Below are 12163 nucleotides of genomic sequence, written 5' to 3'. Positions count from 1 at the left end.
TTCCAAGGTGTAGACACCTGCCACACAGTATCTTAGCCTCCTGCTCCTTTCTTGCTTTGCTATTTCCCTATACAACTGGATCATGATCTGTAAAGAAAATTGATAGAAAAACTGCTGTTTAGATAATCCTAGCTGGGCGGGGTGGCACCTTAGTCCCAACATAACAGGGGCAGAGGCAGGAAGATTACTGAAAAGGCCAGAGTGGGCCATATAGTATAACCCTTGCCCCACTCCAAAATAATGAACATGGTGACTCATATATATGCCCCTAGCACTTGGGAGACAGAAGCAAGGGCATGAGGAGTACAGGGTCATTTTCCCTTACAGAGCAAGCTCAGAACCAACCTGTGCTACATGATCCTGTCTCAAAAAACAAAACCATGCGTGCATACATCTTAAACTTGTAATTTTCCCCCAGATTACTTGCTATGTTTATATGTTACATGTTTACACATACTGAAACTATGTTCTCTAACTTTGATTATGCAGCCATGGCTTTCAATGAAAGTGCACTAGGTTGGTGAGTGGGCCCTGGCTACCTGATCACTGGACTAGCATGGACAGAACAAGAGTGTGTGTTGCTTGTCAGGGCCACTGTCATGATTGTTTAGTAAGACATGAGATTAAAATTCACTCCCATTGAACCTTGATTTTACAACTGTGCCAACTCTTGAAGGAGGGAAGAAGGCAGCAAAACCACCCACCAGGGTAGCCCACAGATAGCCAGGGATGAGGCAGGTGTATTCAGGGTAGCAGGTCATGGTGAACAGAGACTTGCCGGGGGGGAGGGCAGCATTCACCTGAGGACCCAGAGTCACTTTGGTGCTTCCACTGGCACAAGTGCAGAGATGGACACTTGCAGAGGAACACATCCTTCTAAGATGTGCCCCTCTGCCCAAGGAGTTAACCCCTCCCTAGCCCATTGTTCCCAAAGTTAGAACTTGAGTTAAGTGACTGTTTTGAAGCAAAGAAAATTAGAAAGTCATTTGGGAGTATTTGGACAGTAGTTTCCCCAAGGAAACTGGGAATATGAAGTTAGAAACCAGTTTGAATGGGAGTCTCTGATGTTTCTGAGATCTTACCAAGACCATATAACTGAATTCATAAGGATTCTGATTTCCTCTAAGGCTGTGGGCCTGGGTACTCAGGTGTCCTATTGCTCAGGCTACACCGCTCAGTCACACACCGCCACATCATGGCCAGGGGGCTAGTTGCTAGTCTTTTGTTGTTTGGGTGATTGGTTGGTTTGATTTGGTTTTTGGTGGTTGTTTGTTTGTTTTAGAAGAGCAGAAGCACAAATAGGTGTATGGCACTCACCTATAATCTTAGCACTCGGGAGCTGAAGCTGGAGGATCACAAGTTTAAGGTCATCCAGGTCTATAGATCAAGTTCCAGTTCAGCAAGGATCGCATAGAGAGCCTATACCCACAGCAAAGGTGAAGAGAAGGACGAGTGCAGGAAAAGTCACTGACAGCCTCCGCCACTTCTGTCTTTGTTCTCCGGTCACCTAACTTCTTGTTCTATAGCCAGAACCCAACTGAATGTAGTTCTTAGTCAGGGAAAAACTAGATGTTCTAGACTTACTTTTGGGAAGACTGGTCTACTGCCATAGAGTTGCCGCCGTCCTGCTTCAGCTTGTCCTGGCAGAGCCTGCCACCTACCTTCATTGCTCTTTTTCTGTTAATCTGGGAAGAGGCTCCTGGGTTATGGCTCTTCTAATCTTCCTTTTCCGTCTTGCAAACGGACCTTCAGATGATATAGGACTGCTTAGGTGTTCTTACTAGAGAGAGGCCTCTGATGGGAAGTAACTAGACTACTGCCTGATTGTTGAAGGAAGGGGAGCAGAACTCTGCAGTGGCCTGCACAGAAGGAAGGGCGTTTCTGGCCCAGCCCCAGCGCTGATCAGTATTTCCCTGAGCTCCTCTTCCTGCCCCCTAGCTGTGCTAGATCCAGAGACTCAGCTACCCATCTCCTTATCCAGGAGACAGTCCTCTGCCTCTCTTCCTGAGTTGTAAAGTCTGGTCACTTTCCCACTGCCCCGCCTTTCTGTTTGTCCTCCCAAGAGCAGACTTGTTTTTGTCCAGCCTTGTCTGGGCACAGAGGCAGCTCTGAGAGGGAAGAAGTGGGGCAGAGCAAACTTCCTGTGGTCAGTTTAGCAGGTGGCACGTCTGAAATGCGGGCTTAGTGACATAGCACACCAGCTGAGAGTTCAGAAAGAACCCTTGAACATCACTTCCTCATGCACTCCTCTGTGGCATGATTAAGGTTCCTTAGCATCTTTTGCTGGCCTCTTGTGACACCCCAGGAATCAGTGGTTGCCAATTAACTTTGTATTCAGCTGCTTAGATGCAAACAGTTGATAAGTGAGCCACAGGGTCGTCTGTGTCAGTTAGAGAAAGGCCAGTGGAGTTTGGAAATCACATCAGTTTCTTCCCAGTTCCCTAGAGCAGCTCACCCATCTCTTGGCATATAGAACAGTTGATGTTTTATTATGGGGCTCTTGGTCACTGTAGCTCCCTGAGCATACTCCCTCTTCATTGTTGATTTACTCTGGACCAGTTGTCAAAGCCCAGTTACATGTAGCAGTGTTAATGAAGATCAGTTCAGCGCTACAGCAACCCTTTAATGGAAGAGGAACTGACTTCAGAAGCCTGAGAAATGAGAGTTTGTTTCAGAGTTTCTGGTGCATTTAAACCCAAAGCCCTGGGCTAGGGCAGCAGCTGATTGGACCTTAAAGTCCCTGCCAGGGAAACCCATGGAATTTTGAGGTTCAGGTGAAGTGAGCTGCTAAGCTGTGGCTGAATTTCTAGACAAGACCGGTGGTCAGGGCTGCCTGCACCCAGTAAAAGGCAATAAGACCATACTGGGGCCACATCCCATGTTCCTCTTTCAGGAAAAGCTTTTCTGCTGGGAGCAGGGTACACCCTCTGGAGATGCTGTTCTGTTTTAAACTGGGCTGTGGTGGGTGGGGTTTGTTTATTGCATGGTCTGATTGTGTCTTCCTCCTCTCTGTTTCACCTGCCCACTTGCCTTTGGGCCCCTGTTGTCCCTTAGGTGGCTTTGTGTGTTCCAGGGTTTCTTTTTTTTAATTGTATATTATATTTATATTTTATGTATGAATGCTCTGCGTGCCCGAAGAGGCCATCAGATCCTATTACAGATGGTTGTGAGCCACCATGTGGGTACTAGGAATTGAACTCAGGACCTCTGGAAGAGCAGCTAGTCCTCTTAACTGTTGAGCCATCTCTCCAGCCCCCAGAATTCCTTAGAGTATTGTATCCAGGCAGATGAGTATGTATGTAGCCTTTCTTCTCACCCACCCCCACTGAAGATAGCTGTTGTGTGCCCACTGTGTGTACTAGAGATTGTCCATTGATCATGGAGATGTTTCCGTATTAGCAGAAAGCTTCTCCCTTGTTAAAGCTAGTGTCCAATTGTGAGAATGTGCATGCATTAATATTTCACCTGCATTAGGGAGTTACTAACCTTTTGCCTTTCCAAGCAAAAAGCTGCAGTTTTTGTGGGGACTTGTAAGGCAGGGTGCCATTTGATTTTAGACTGGCAGGGAAGGGCTGGGTGTGGAGAGCTGGAGAACTGGTCAAGTCCTTTCGTGTGTGTGTGTGTGTGTGTGTGTGTGTGTGTGTTTATATCTAGATGGTCCATATATTGAATACTCTTATTTTCTCCCTTTTTCTCTTTCAGGGACAATTCAAGCTTTCGAAATACAAAAATCACATTGTGAAAGTGCACACGCTGGCAATAATCCTTTTCTGTTTGTGTGTTTGTCTGAAATGGATGCGAGGCTCAGGCAGTCCTTCTGTCTACTCACTGAAGGGCTGTACCTGAGTCTTGTCTCCCCTTCTGCACTCATTCCTGGAAGACGGACTCTGCTAGACACCTTCCAGCATTGCTGACTTTATAAAACAGGAAACAATGGGGAAAATTTGACTTTGTAATAGACAAACACTTTTTTAATGGGGTTCTGTGCAGGAGTGCAGCTATTTTCTTGCTGTGTGCTATCCAGATGCCTCTTGGCATCCTGCTGTACAAAGGACTTGATTACCGACCACATGTATGTGCCCTGTGCTGAGTCCGAGCTGAGCGCTATCAGTATTATGAATGCTTGCACATCCAGGAACTGAAAGCCTCTTCCAGCTCTGCTGTTAAGTTATTGTGTGCTCCTTTCCCCCAAGCCCACCACTCTGAACGTGTGTTAGGATGTGACAACAGCCTAGGGTTCTGTGTTCTTTGCGCCTTACACCTCCAGTTCCCTTCAGTGGGACTCTCCTTCTTAGGCACTGCAGCACTTAAATCGTGATCCTGGGCAGCTCTGGTTTTGCTGGTATCTGCCCGGCAAGAGAAGCTGGAGAAGAATGCAGTTCAGTCAGAAGCTAGATTAAAGTGTAGATCCCTGTGTGGGGTTGGAGCTGAGGGCAGTGACTAATCCCAGCCTCCCATACGAGCGGGACTTGTGTGCTGAGCGTGGTCTGTGGAGGAGAAAGTGACAGCTGGTCGGTGCCACATCACACTCTGTGGATCCGACAGTGCTGACACGGACAGCTGAAGAAATGGCGGCCTTGCTGGATGGTTTCATTTGATGGCTGTGTCTGTCTGCTGTGGTTGGAAAAGACTTTTGGTCCTCGATGCCTGGATGTAAACAAACTGTCCAGATCCCCAATGCCCAGAAGGCTCCTGCAGGCATGTCCTCGTCAGAGAAGCTGGGTGAGCTGACTCTGAGAGCCTGAGGCCAGAGAATTCAAAAGAGCACCCAAGATCAAGTAAGAAGTGGGCAGCTACAGCAGCTTCAAGTAACTCTGAGTACTGGGCTCTTGGGAGCCAAGATGGCAGTGCCTTAAATTAAGGCCTCTCTCTAAAGCAGAACACTGAGCCTCCGGGTCCTCAGCCATGGTCCCAGGAGTTCTGACCATAGCAGCAGCTCCTTATATCCATCAAACTCTTCCAGCTTTCCGGCTCCTGAGCCCCCCAAGTCACTGCTGTCTGGGGATGCCTTTTCCAGAGTGCAGGGCCCGAGAGGGGAGGTCTTTCTGCTATGGGTGAAGCCATCTAAGAAGGACGTCCAGCCGCGAGTGAGACTCCAGGAGCCTGAAGAATGCCTTCTGGGGTGGCTGTGAAGGGCTCAGGCAAAGGCTGCCTCTGGAAGCTTGGCTAAGGCAGGGGGCCTTCACATTTGCCTGTGCTCAGGTTGCCTCAAAAATTCCAAAGAGCAGACATTTGGACTTGCCTTCCTTTGGGCATCTCTGGTTCGTGTGTGTGTGTGTGTGTGTGTGTGTGTGTGTGTGTGTGTGTGTGTGTGTGTGTGTTCATGAATACATGTACAGTTCGTTTATGAATGAGGCCTATGTCAGGCCTAGTGGTTAGATGTTTTGTTTTACCTTTTTAAAATCTCATTTGTTCAAACATTTGAATCTCCTGTTTTCTAGAGCTGCTCGTCTTTTCCCATCCTCTTGGTCATTAGAGTATTTGACAGTTGGGCTTTTTCCCTCCCATCCAAAGTATGCTGCCCTGCTCCCAGTAGAGTGAGGGCTCTCACTGTCAGGCAACATCTCCAGCCCAGTGTTCTTCAGGTGCTCTGCCTAACTGCTAAAAGGGGAAATCGGATGATCAGTCTAGCCATACCACCCATTCTTTGCAAATGAGCTGGAGAAGTCTCTCCATTTATTTTGGCTCCATGGGCCTCTGGTAGGCTGAGATACCACATAAGGTTATGGTTATGGTATCATCAGTCTCAAAACAGGTGGAGGTCTCCGGAGCCAGTGTGACCAGCATGATTGCTGCTAGGGAAGGGAAAGTCAGGTTCAGGCTGTTCTCCCTTCTGCCTTCATGGCCCTGCTCCTCTCAGAGAGAGCCTTTCTGTTTGTCCGTGTGTGTGTGTGTGTGTGTGTGTGTGTTCCCTGTGACACTGGCAGTGGCAGTACTCTTCCATCAGAGAGGAGTTTGTCAGTGCGCCAAGATGAATTTCCAGGTGTTTGCTGGAGGGGAAGGAGCAGGGGCTGTGACAGACTGGTGGAGTGTTGCACTTTGAGAGGATTGTCTACTGCGGGAATAAACGGAAAGTATCAGCAAGAGCAGGCTGTGGACTTGTTGAAGGGAAGTGGGGACGCTGGGGAGGTGGGTTGCGCGCTCCTGTCCTCCATCCGCAGTGCATCCAGAACTTGGCGGGGTGGTGCAGACAGTGCAGACGGCACTGACACCGATTTAGTATGAAATTTGTCTGGATTGCTTTCTTAATTGTTTGAGAGAAAAACAAGTTCCATGTAGCCGAGGCTGTCCTCAAACACATACTATAGTAGAGGCTGACTTTGAACTTCTGAGTCTCCTGCCTCTGTCTTCCAAAAGCTAGGAGTACAGGGGCATGTGCCGCCATTCCTGGTCAGCTTTTGCTTTACTGGGGATCGAACCCAGGACTTCATGCATGCTTGTCAGATACTCTTCCAACTGAGCCACATCTTTAGCCCTCCGATTGTCATAATTCATTTTTACATTTTTACTACTGTTTTATTGGACAGGACCTCACCTTGTTGACTAGGCTGACCCTGAATTTACCATTAACCTCATGCCTTTGGTTCTTAAGTGCTGGGGTTAAAGGCATGTCCAGCCTCAACTTACATATTTACCATCCAAAGAATGCTGTTAATTATCCTCAACTGAAAATACAGAATATTGGAGTGAAGACAGAAGAAAATCCAAAAAGCCTGGGAGATGGTAGAACCCAACGCTAACCCCATAGAAATGGGCTGTCCATAGTTGGAAGCTGCGAAAGTCACACGTATTATCTGCGGGGCAGCATTTCAGCTGAATTGCACAGGGCTGTTCAGTGCTCCTGAGGTCCCTGCACTTGGCCTGGAGGAGGGGCCAATGCCAGAGCAAGGGTTATTAAAGCCTGCGTTGCTCAACAAGGAAGGGGGGCTTTAGGTTTCAGTAAACCTTCCTGAGCATTTGAGCTGTCAATGAAGAGGCTGGCTGGACCTGGGGAGAACAGCAGAGGACAGATCACCTATCGCAGATTTGCCCAGGAGTCCCGAGTAGTAGTTGTAAGAGTAATCAGATGGCCAGCTGGCCTTTTTTATTGTTTTTCAAGGCAGAGTCTCTGTGTAGCCCTGACTAGCCTGAAACTCACTCTGTAGCTCAGGCTGGCCTGGAACTTAAGAGAGCCACCGGCCTCTGCCTCCTGAGTGCTGGGATTAAAGGAGTGTGGCACCACTGCTGGCTGACCAGATGGCTTTTGAAGCTTTATTCAAGTATGGTATCTGAGGATTTTAGAACCTTGTTAGTTAGATGGTATCAGACAAATGGTGTCAGCTGGTGAATAGAGTCCCAACAGCCAAGCAGCCTGCCAGTTTGGCTAAGAATATACTAAATTTTTAGTTCGTGGTCTCCTGGGAAAGTTGTGCAATGTACTTATAAAAGGGTGTCTGTGGCCAGCTTTTCATAACTACCTCTGCCAGGAAGAGGTAGAAAGGGGTGGTGTGTGACTTCTATGAGCCCAGCAGAAAGTCTCAAAGGCATGGGAAAGCAGGGAGCGGCATCAGATCTCAAGAGCACCAGCACCTGTCACACCCCCGCCATCCCTCCCAGATAGCCGGGGCCTAGGACTCACATTCATTGCTACCCTGGCTGCCCAGGGCTCATGTTCATTGCCTCCTCTGGCCACCCACAGGCCTGCCCTTCCCTACAAACTTCTCTGCTCACCAGATTGGCACAGAACCAGCATCCACTCTTCGCCACAAGGTTTGTCGCCCTCTCTAAATGGCTTTCCAGATTTTTTTTTTTTTTTTTTTGAGACAGGGTCTTGCTATGTAACAGAGGCTGATCTTGATCTTTTTGTTTCGGCCTCTCGAGTTCTGTGATTCCAGGCATGAGCCACAATGCTTTATTTCTTATTTCAAAAAAAAAAAAAAAAAAGAAAATGGCATGGTGGCATATGCCTATAATCTCAGAACTCAGAAGACTTAGGCAGGAGGATCACAAAGGCAAAGATAGCTTTGGCTGCATAGGTTGTCCTGAAGCAAAACAAAAACAATCCCCAAATTAAACAAACTGCTAGATACATATAACGAGGTAAGATTCATCAAAAAAGAGAAAAGGACTAACAAACCATAAAGAGACATGTTCCCTCCAATGCCCTTATAACTCCATGACACTCTGGAAAAGGAAAGGCTATGGAGACAGGAAATGACGAGTTGCTGGAGATTGGCATGGGGTGGGGATAGTGATGGCATGTTGGATTCCTGTCAGTACCCAGTTGTCAACACACTACCGAGTATACACACAGTGGAACCTAATGTAAGCTAAGGACTGTCAGGAGGACGTGCCCGTGTTCATTGCACCCAGCAGGTGCACCTCAGCCATGCCGGACACACTCCGGGACTTGGGGGCAGTGAAGGATACATGAGAACTGTGCATTTTTTTTTCTGTAAAGTACCGCTTTGCAGACAGGAAATAACACTCCATGTTCTTGCTTACACAGAGAAATGGTTCTTTTCTCCTAATGGTTAAAATGACACACTTAAATATTTTATCTGTTGTGCATGTGTTTGTGAGTACAAGAGCGTGTGTGAGTGTGGAAATCAGGACAACTTAGGTTTAGTCACTCTGGGTTCTGGGGCTTGAACTCAGTCTCTGCATGGATGCCAAGCACTTTGTTCTACTGAGCTACCTTGCTGACCCAGAACATTTATTTAAACAGACTTGAATTAAGTGTGAGGAAGGGAGGCAAATACAGGACACAGAATATTAAAGAGGCAGCTTCTGGGTTCAGTGGGTAAAAATGCCAGATTCAACCTGAGTTTAGTTCCCAGAACCCACATGGTGGAAGGAGAGAACCAACTCCTGTAAATTGTCCTCTGACATCCATACATGCACTGTGACATCAGTAAATAAATCTTTTAAAATATTTTTAAAAGTCAGCCTTTAGGGACTGGAGATTAGCTCAGTGGTTAAGAGTACTGGTTGCTGTACCTGTTGGGGTATGTGCATGTGGGTGTAGATGCCCTTGGAGGCCAGGAGATGGCGCCAGATCCCCTAGAACTGGAGTTACAGGCAGTTGCGAGCAGAACTCAGATATTTGGCAAGAGCAGCCAGTGCTCTTACACTAAGCATCTGCCCTGCCCCACACGTGATATTTTCTACTGTGTAATGTGATTATAAGGCCACACAGTCCCTATTTGAGAAATCATCAAGGGAGTGGCTTTAATATTGTTCATTCTTTTATACCATACAGTGATTTAAGGTTTGTTTTTGTTTGTTTTAACTGAATTAAGAACACAGATAATTTAAAAATACTACCTCCTCACTACTATATTAAAATGGCTAGGCTGGCATTGTAATGCACAACTTTAATCCCAGCACTCTGGAGGCAGAGGCAGCTGTATCTCTTGAGTTCAAGGCCGGCCTGGGTTCCAGGGTAGCCAGGGCTGCACCGAGAAACCCTGTCTGGAAAACCAAAGAAGAAGAAGAAGAGCCTTAAGAGGCAGGCAGATCTCTGTGAATTTGAGGCCAGCCCGGTCTGCAGAGTGAGTACCAGGACAACCAGGACTACCCAGAGAAACCATCTCCCAAAGCCAACAACAAAAATACCAAAACAACCTATGCTATTTATGTCTAACATCCAACAAAAACTGTGAAATGCTTACAGCAGGCATCAGCCCTGACATGCTTAATAATTGATCCTATAGTATAATTATAGGTCGTGGTTTTAGGGTTTGTTCTTGGTCTCACTGAATCAAGACAAACAAACACAAGCAGTGAAGTCATCCACAGACCCTGCTAGCGCTTCTGGTAGTTATCACAGCTCCAGTACGGCTCTTCTGTGCATGAACACGTCAGGGCCGTGCAAAGGTCAGATACCCTGTAACCCAGATGAAAGGGGCAGACAGAAGGAATTGCTTCAGGAAGTGTGCTACAAAAATGCCCCCTTCCTTCACGGTGCTTGTTCCTCATGCGCATCGATGTCTAAAGCCTACCAGAAGGTACACATAGCTTTGTGCCCTTGCTAGAGAGTGACACCAGCAGGATCACTCCACAAATTTCCTTTCTGTGGTTTTTGTTTTGTACTTTAAAAAACTATTTATTTGTATATCTAGTTTAGTGGCACACACTTTAATCCTAGCACCCAGAAGGCAGAAGCAGATAGATCTCTGAGTTCAAGGCCAGCCTGGTCTCCATCCAGAACAGCCAGAGCTACGTAATAGAGAGATGCTGTCTCAGAAAACAAACAAACAAACAAACAAACAGGGTCTGAAGAGATGACTCATCGGTTAAGAGCTGGCTGTTCTACCAGAGGACTTGGGTTCAATTCCCAGCACCCCATGGCAGCTCACAACTGTCTGTAACTCCAGTTCCAGATTACCTCACATACTCATACAGACAGACATGCAGGCAAATCACCAATGCACATAGAAATAAAAACAAAATGTATTTATATGTGCACACCCTTGAATACATGTGAAGAGGCCAGAGGTCCATGTGGTATCTTCCTCAGCTACTCTCCACTTCTATATTTATTTTTTTAAAGATTTATTTATTTATTATGCATACAATGTTCTGTTAACATATATACACCAGAAGAGGCACCAGATCTCATTATAGATGGCTGTGAGCCACCATGTGGTTGCTGGGAATTGAACTCAGGACCTCTGGAAGAGCAGCTAGTGCTCTTAACCTCTGAGCCATCTCTCCAGCCCCCCCACTTCTCTAATTATTAATAACAATTACTTATTGACAGGGTCTCTTTGTAGCCCTGGCTGCCCTGGAACACTATGTATTCCAGGCTGTCCTTGAATTCTCAGTGATCCTCCTGCCTCAGCCTCCCAGCTGCTGAGAGGAGAGAAGACCGTGGCAACAAGGGCCCCTGGCAGCAAAGGATCAACTGTAGTGTTCACGAGTGGGGAAGCGCTCCAGTTCCAAGTGGCCAACTCAGACTTGAGTCAAGGACACAGTGATGGAGGACAGCCCCAGGGCCACACCTTGAGAGTGAGGTGACATTAGCCCAAAAGGAAAGACTACTTCTCACCCATCCTGAAAGGCTTGAAAACAAGTCTTCAAAAGACTAGAGCAATTTCCAAGTGAAGGGTCTGCTCACCGTAAAAGCCCTGACGCTCTTTAAAGGCTGACAGCATAGTCTACCAGCCAAAACCATAAATTTCACAACGTTTGGTATCCAATAAAAATTCCTTGACACAGGAGGAAGTGGAGAATGACCTTTAGCCTGAAGAACAGACACTATAAATAGATTTAACAAGGGCAAAGATGCTAGAATTCTCCAAATTTCCATTTTAAATGGATCTCCAACTAACATTCCTTAGTGAAAATTGGAACTAGAATCCCTTTTTGTCGATGCACCCCACCACCCATAGCAGTGAGCTGTGCCTAGTGACCCCCAACAATGGACCAAACTCACCACACCACACCAGGCCCCAATTCCAATGTTGCCTCCTCCAGAAAACCCACCTTGGCCTCCTGTGATGTGTTCCTGCTGCCCTTTTCCTTCTTTCTTGCGATTTATCACAGTGCATGTTGAATTTGTGTGAGTATAAAACCATCTCCCTCTGAGAATATTAACAGGCCTGGTGTGTTCTTGAATTGCAGTCAGGAAACAGCGCCTGGTTAAGTCTTAGTCTCCGCAGTTTCTCTTCAGGTCAGGAACTGCGGCTCAGAGAGCTCACCTTCGACGTGAGTCTTTCTGGGGCTTAAAAAGCAAAGTGGGCGGGTGCTTTTGCCCTTTGATAAAGTCTTTGCTACCCTTCCTCAACCTAGGTTGGTTTTGGTCCCATCCCCACCGGGTGCATGGCCATGCCCGAGTGTCTCCACTAGGGGGCGCTTCGGGACTCCGATTTCCGCAGGACAGCATGCAATCTTAAATGTCTGCTCAGGCCGGTCTTCTAAAGAGAATCTAAAAACTCTCCAAGTCTGGAAAGCCTGCGAGATCTCCTCCTACGATTCTCCAGGCGTAGTGAAATCTACAGTGGATCTTACCTGTCCAGGAATGAAGCGGCTTCCTTACCTTAATCCTCTGCGTCCCAGGCCTGGTCGCCTAGGGAAATGGGGACAGAGCTGGCTGGTGCCGCCCTGGGCAACGCCTGCATCTGCATCTGCATCCGCGCTGACCCCATACTTCAAAGCAGGGGAGCGCCAGATCGCTCCA

General features: G+C 47.3%; 1 protein-coding gene across 2 annotated transcripts in view; it reads left to right on the top strand.

Annotated features, from left to right (window-relative positions):
• Nucleotides 1-6084, top strand: part of Eif4e2 (eukaryotic translation initiation factor 4E family member 2) — a 28026-nt gene extending 21942 nt beyond the window's left edge. For both annotated transcript variants that reach the window (XM_038339060.1, XM_038339059.1), the window contains one exon: nt 3703-6084. In XM_038339060.1, coding sequence (XP_038194988.1) covers nt 3703-3742 — 40 coding nt within the window. In that variant the 3' untranslated portion in view covers nt 3743-6084. The remainder of the gene's footprint in view (nt 1-3702) is intronic.
• Nucleotides 6085-12163: the final 6079 nt, after the last annotated feature.

Source organism: Arvicola amphibius, chromosome 8, assembly GCF_903992535.2.
Source record: "Arvicola amphibius chromosome 8, mArvAmp1.2, whole genome shotgun sequence".
Classification (NCBI taxonomy): domain Eukaryota; kingdom Metazoa; phylum Chordata; class Mammalia; order Rodentia; family Cricetidae; genus Arvicola; species Arvicola amphibius.
This window is presented reverse-complemented; position numbering and strand designations above follow the sequence as displayed.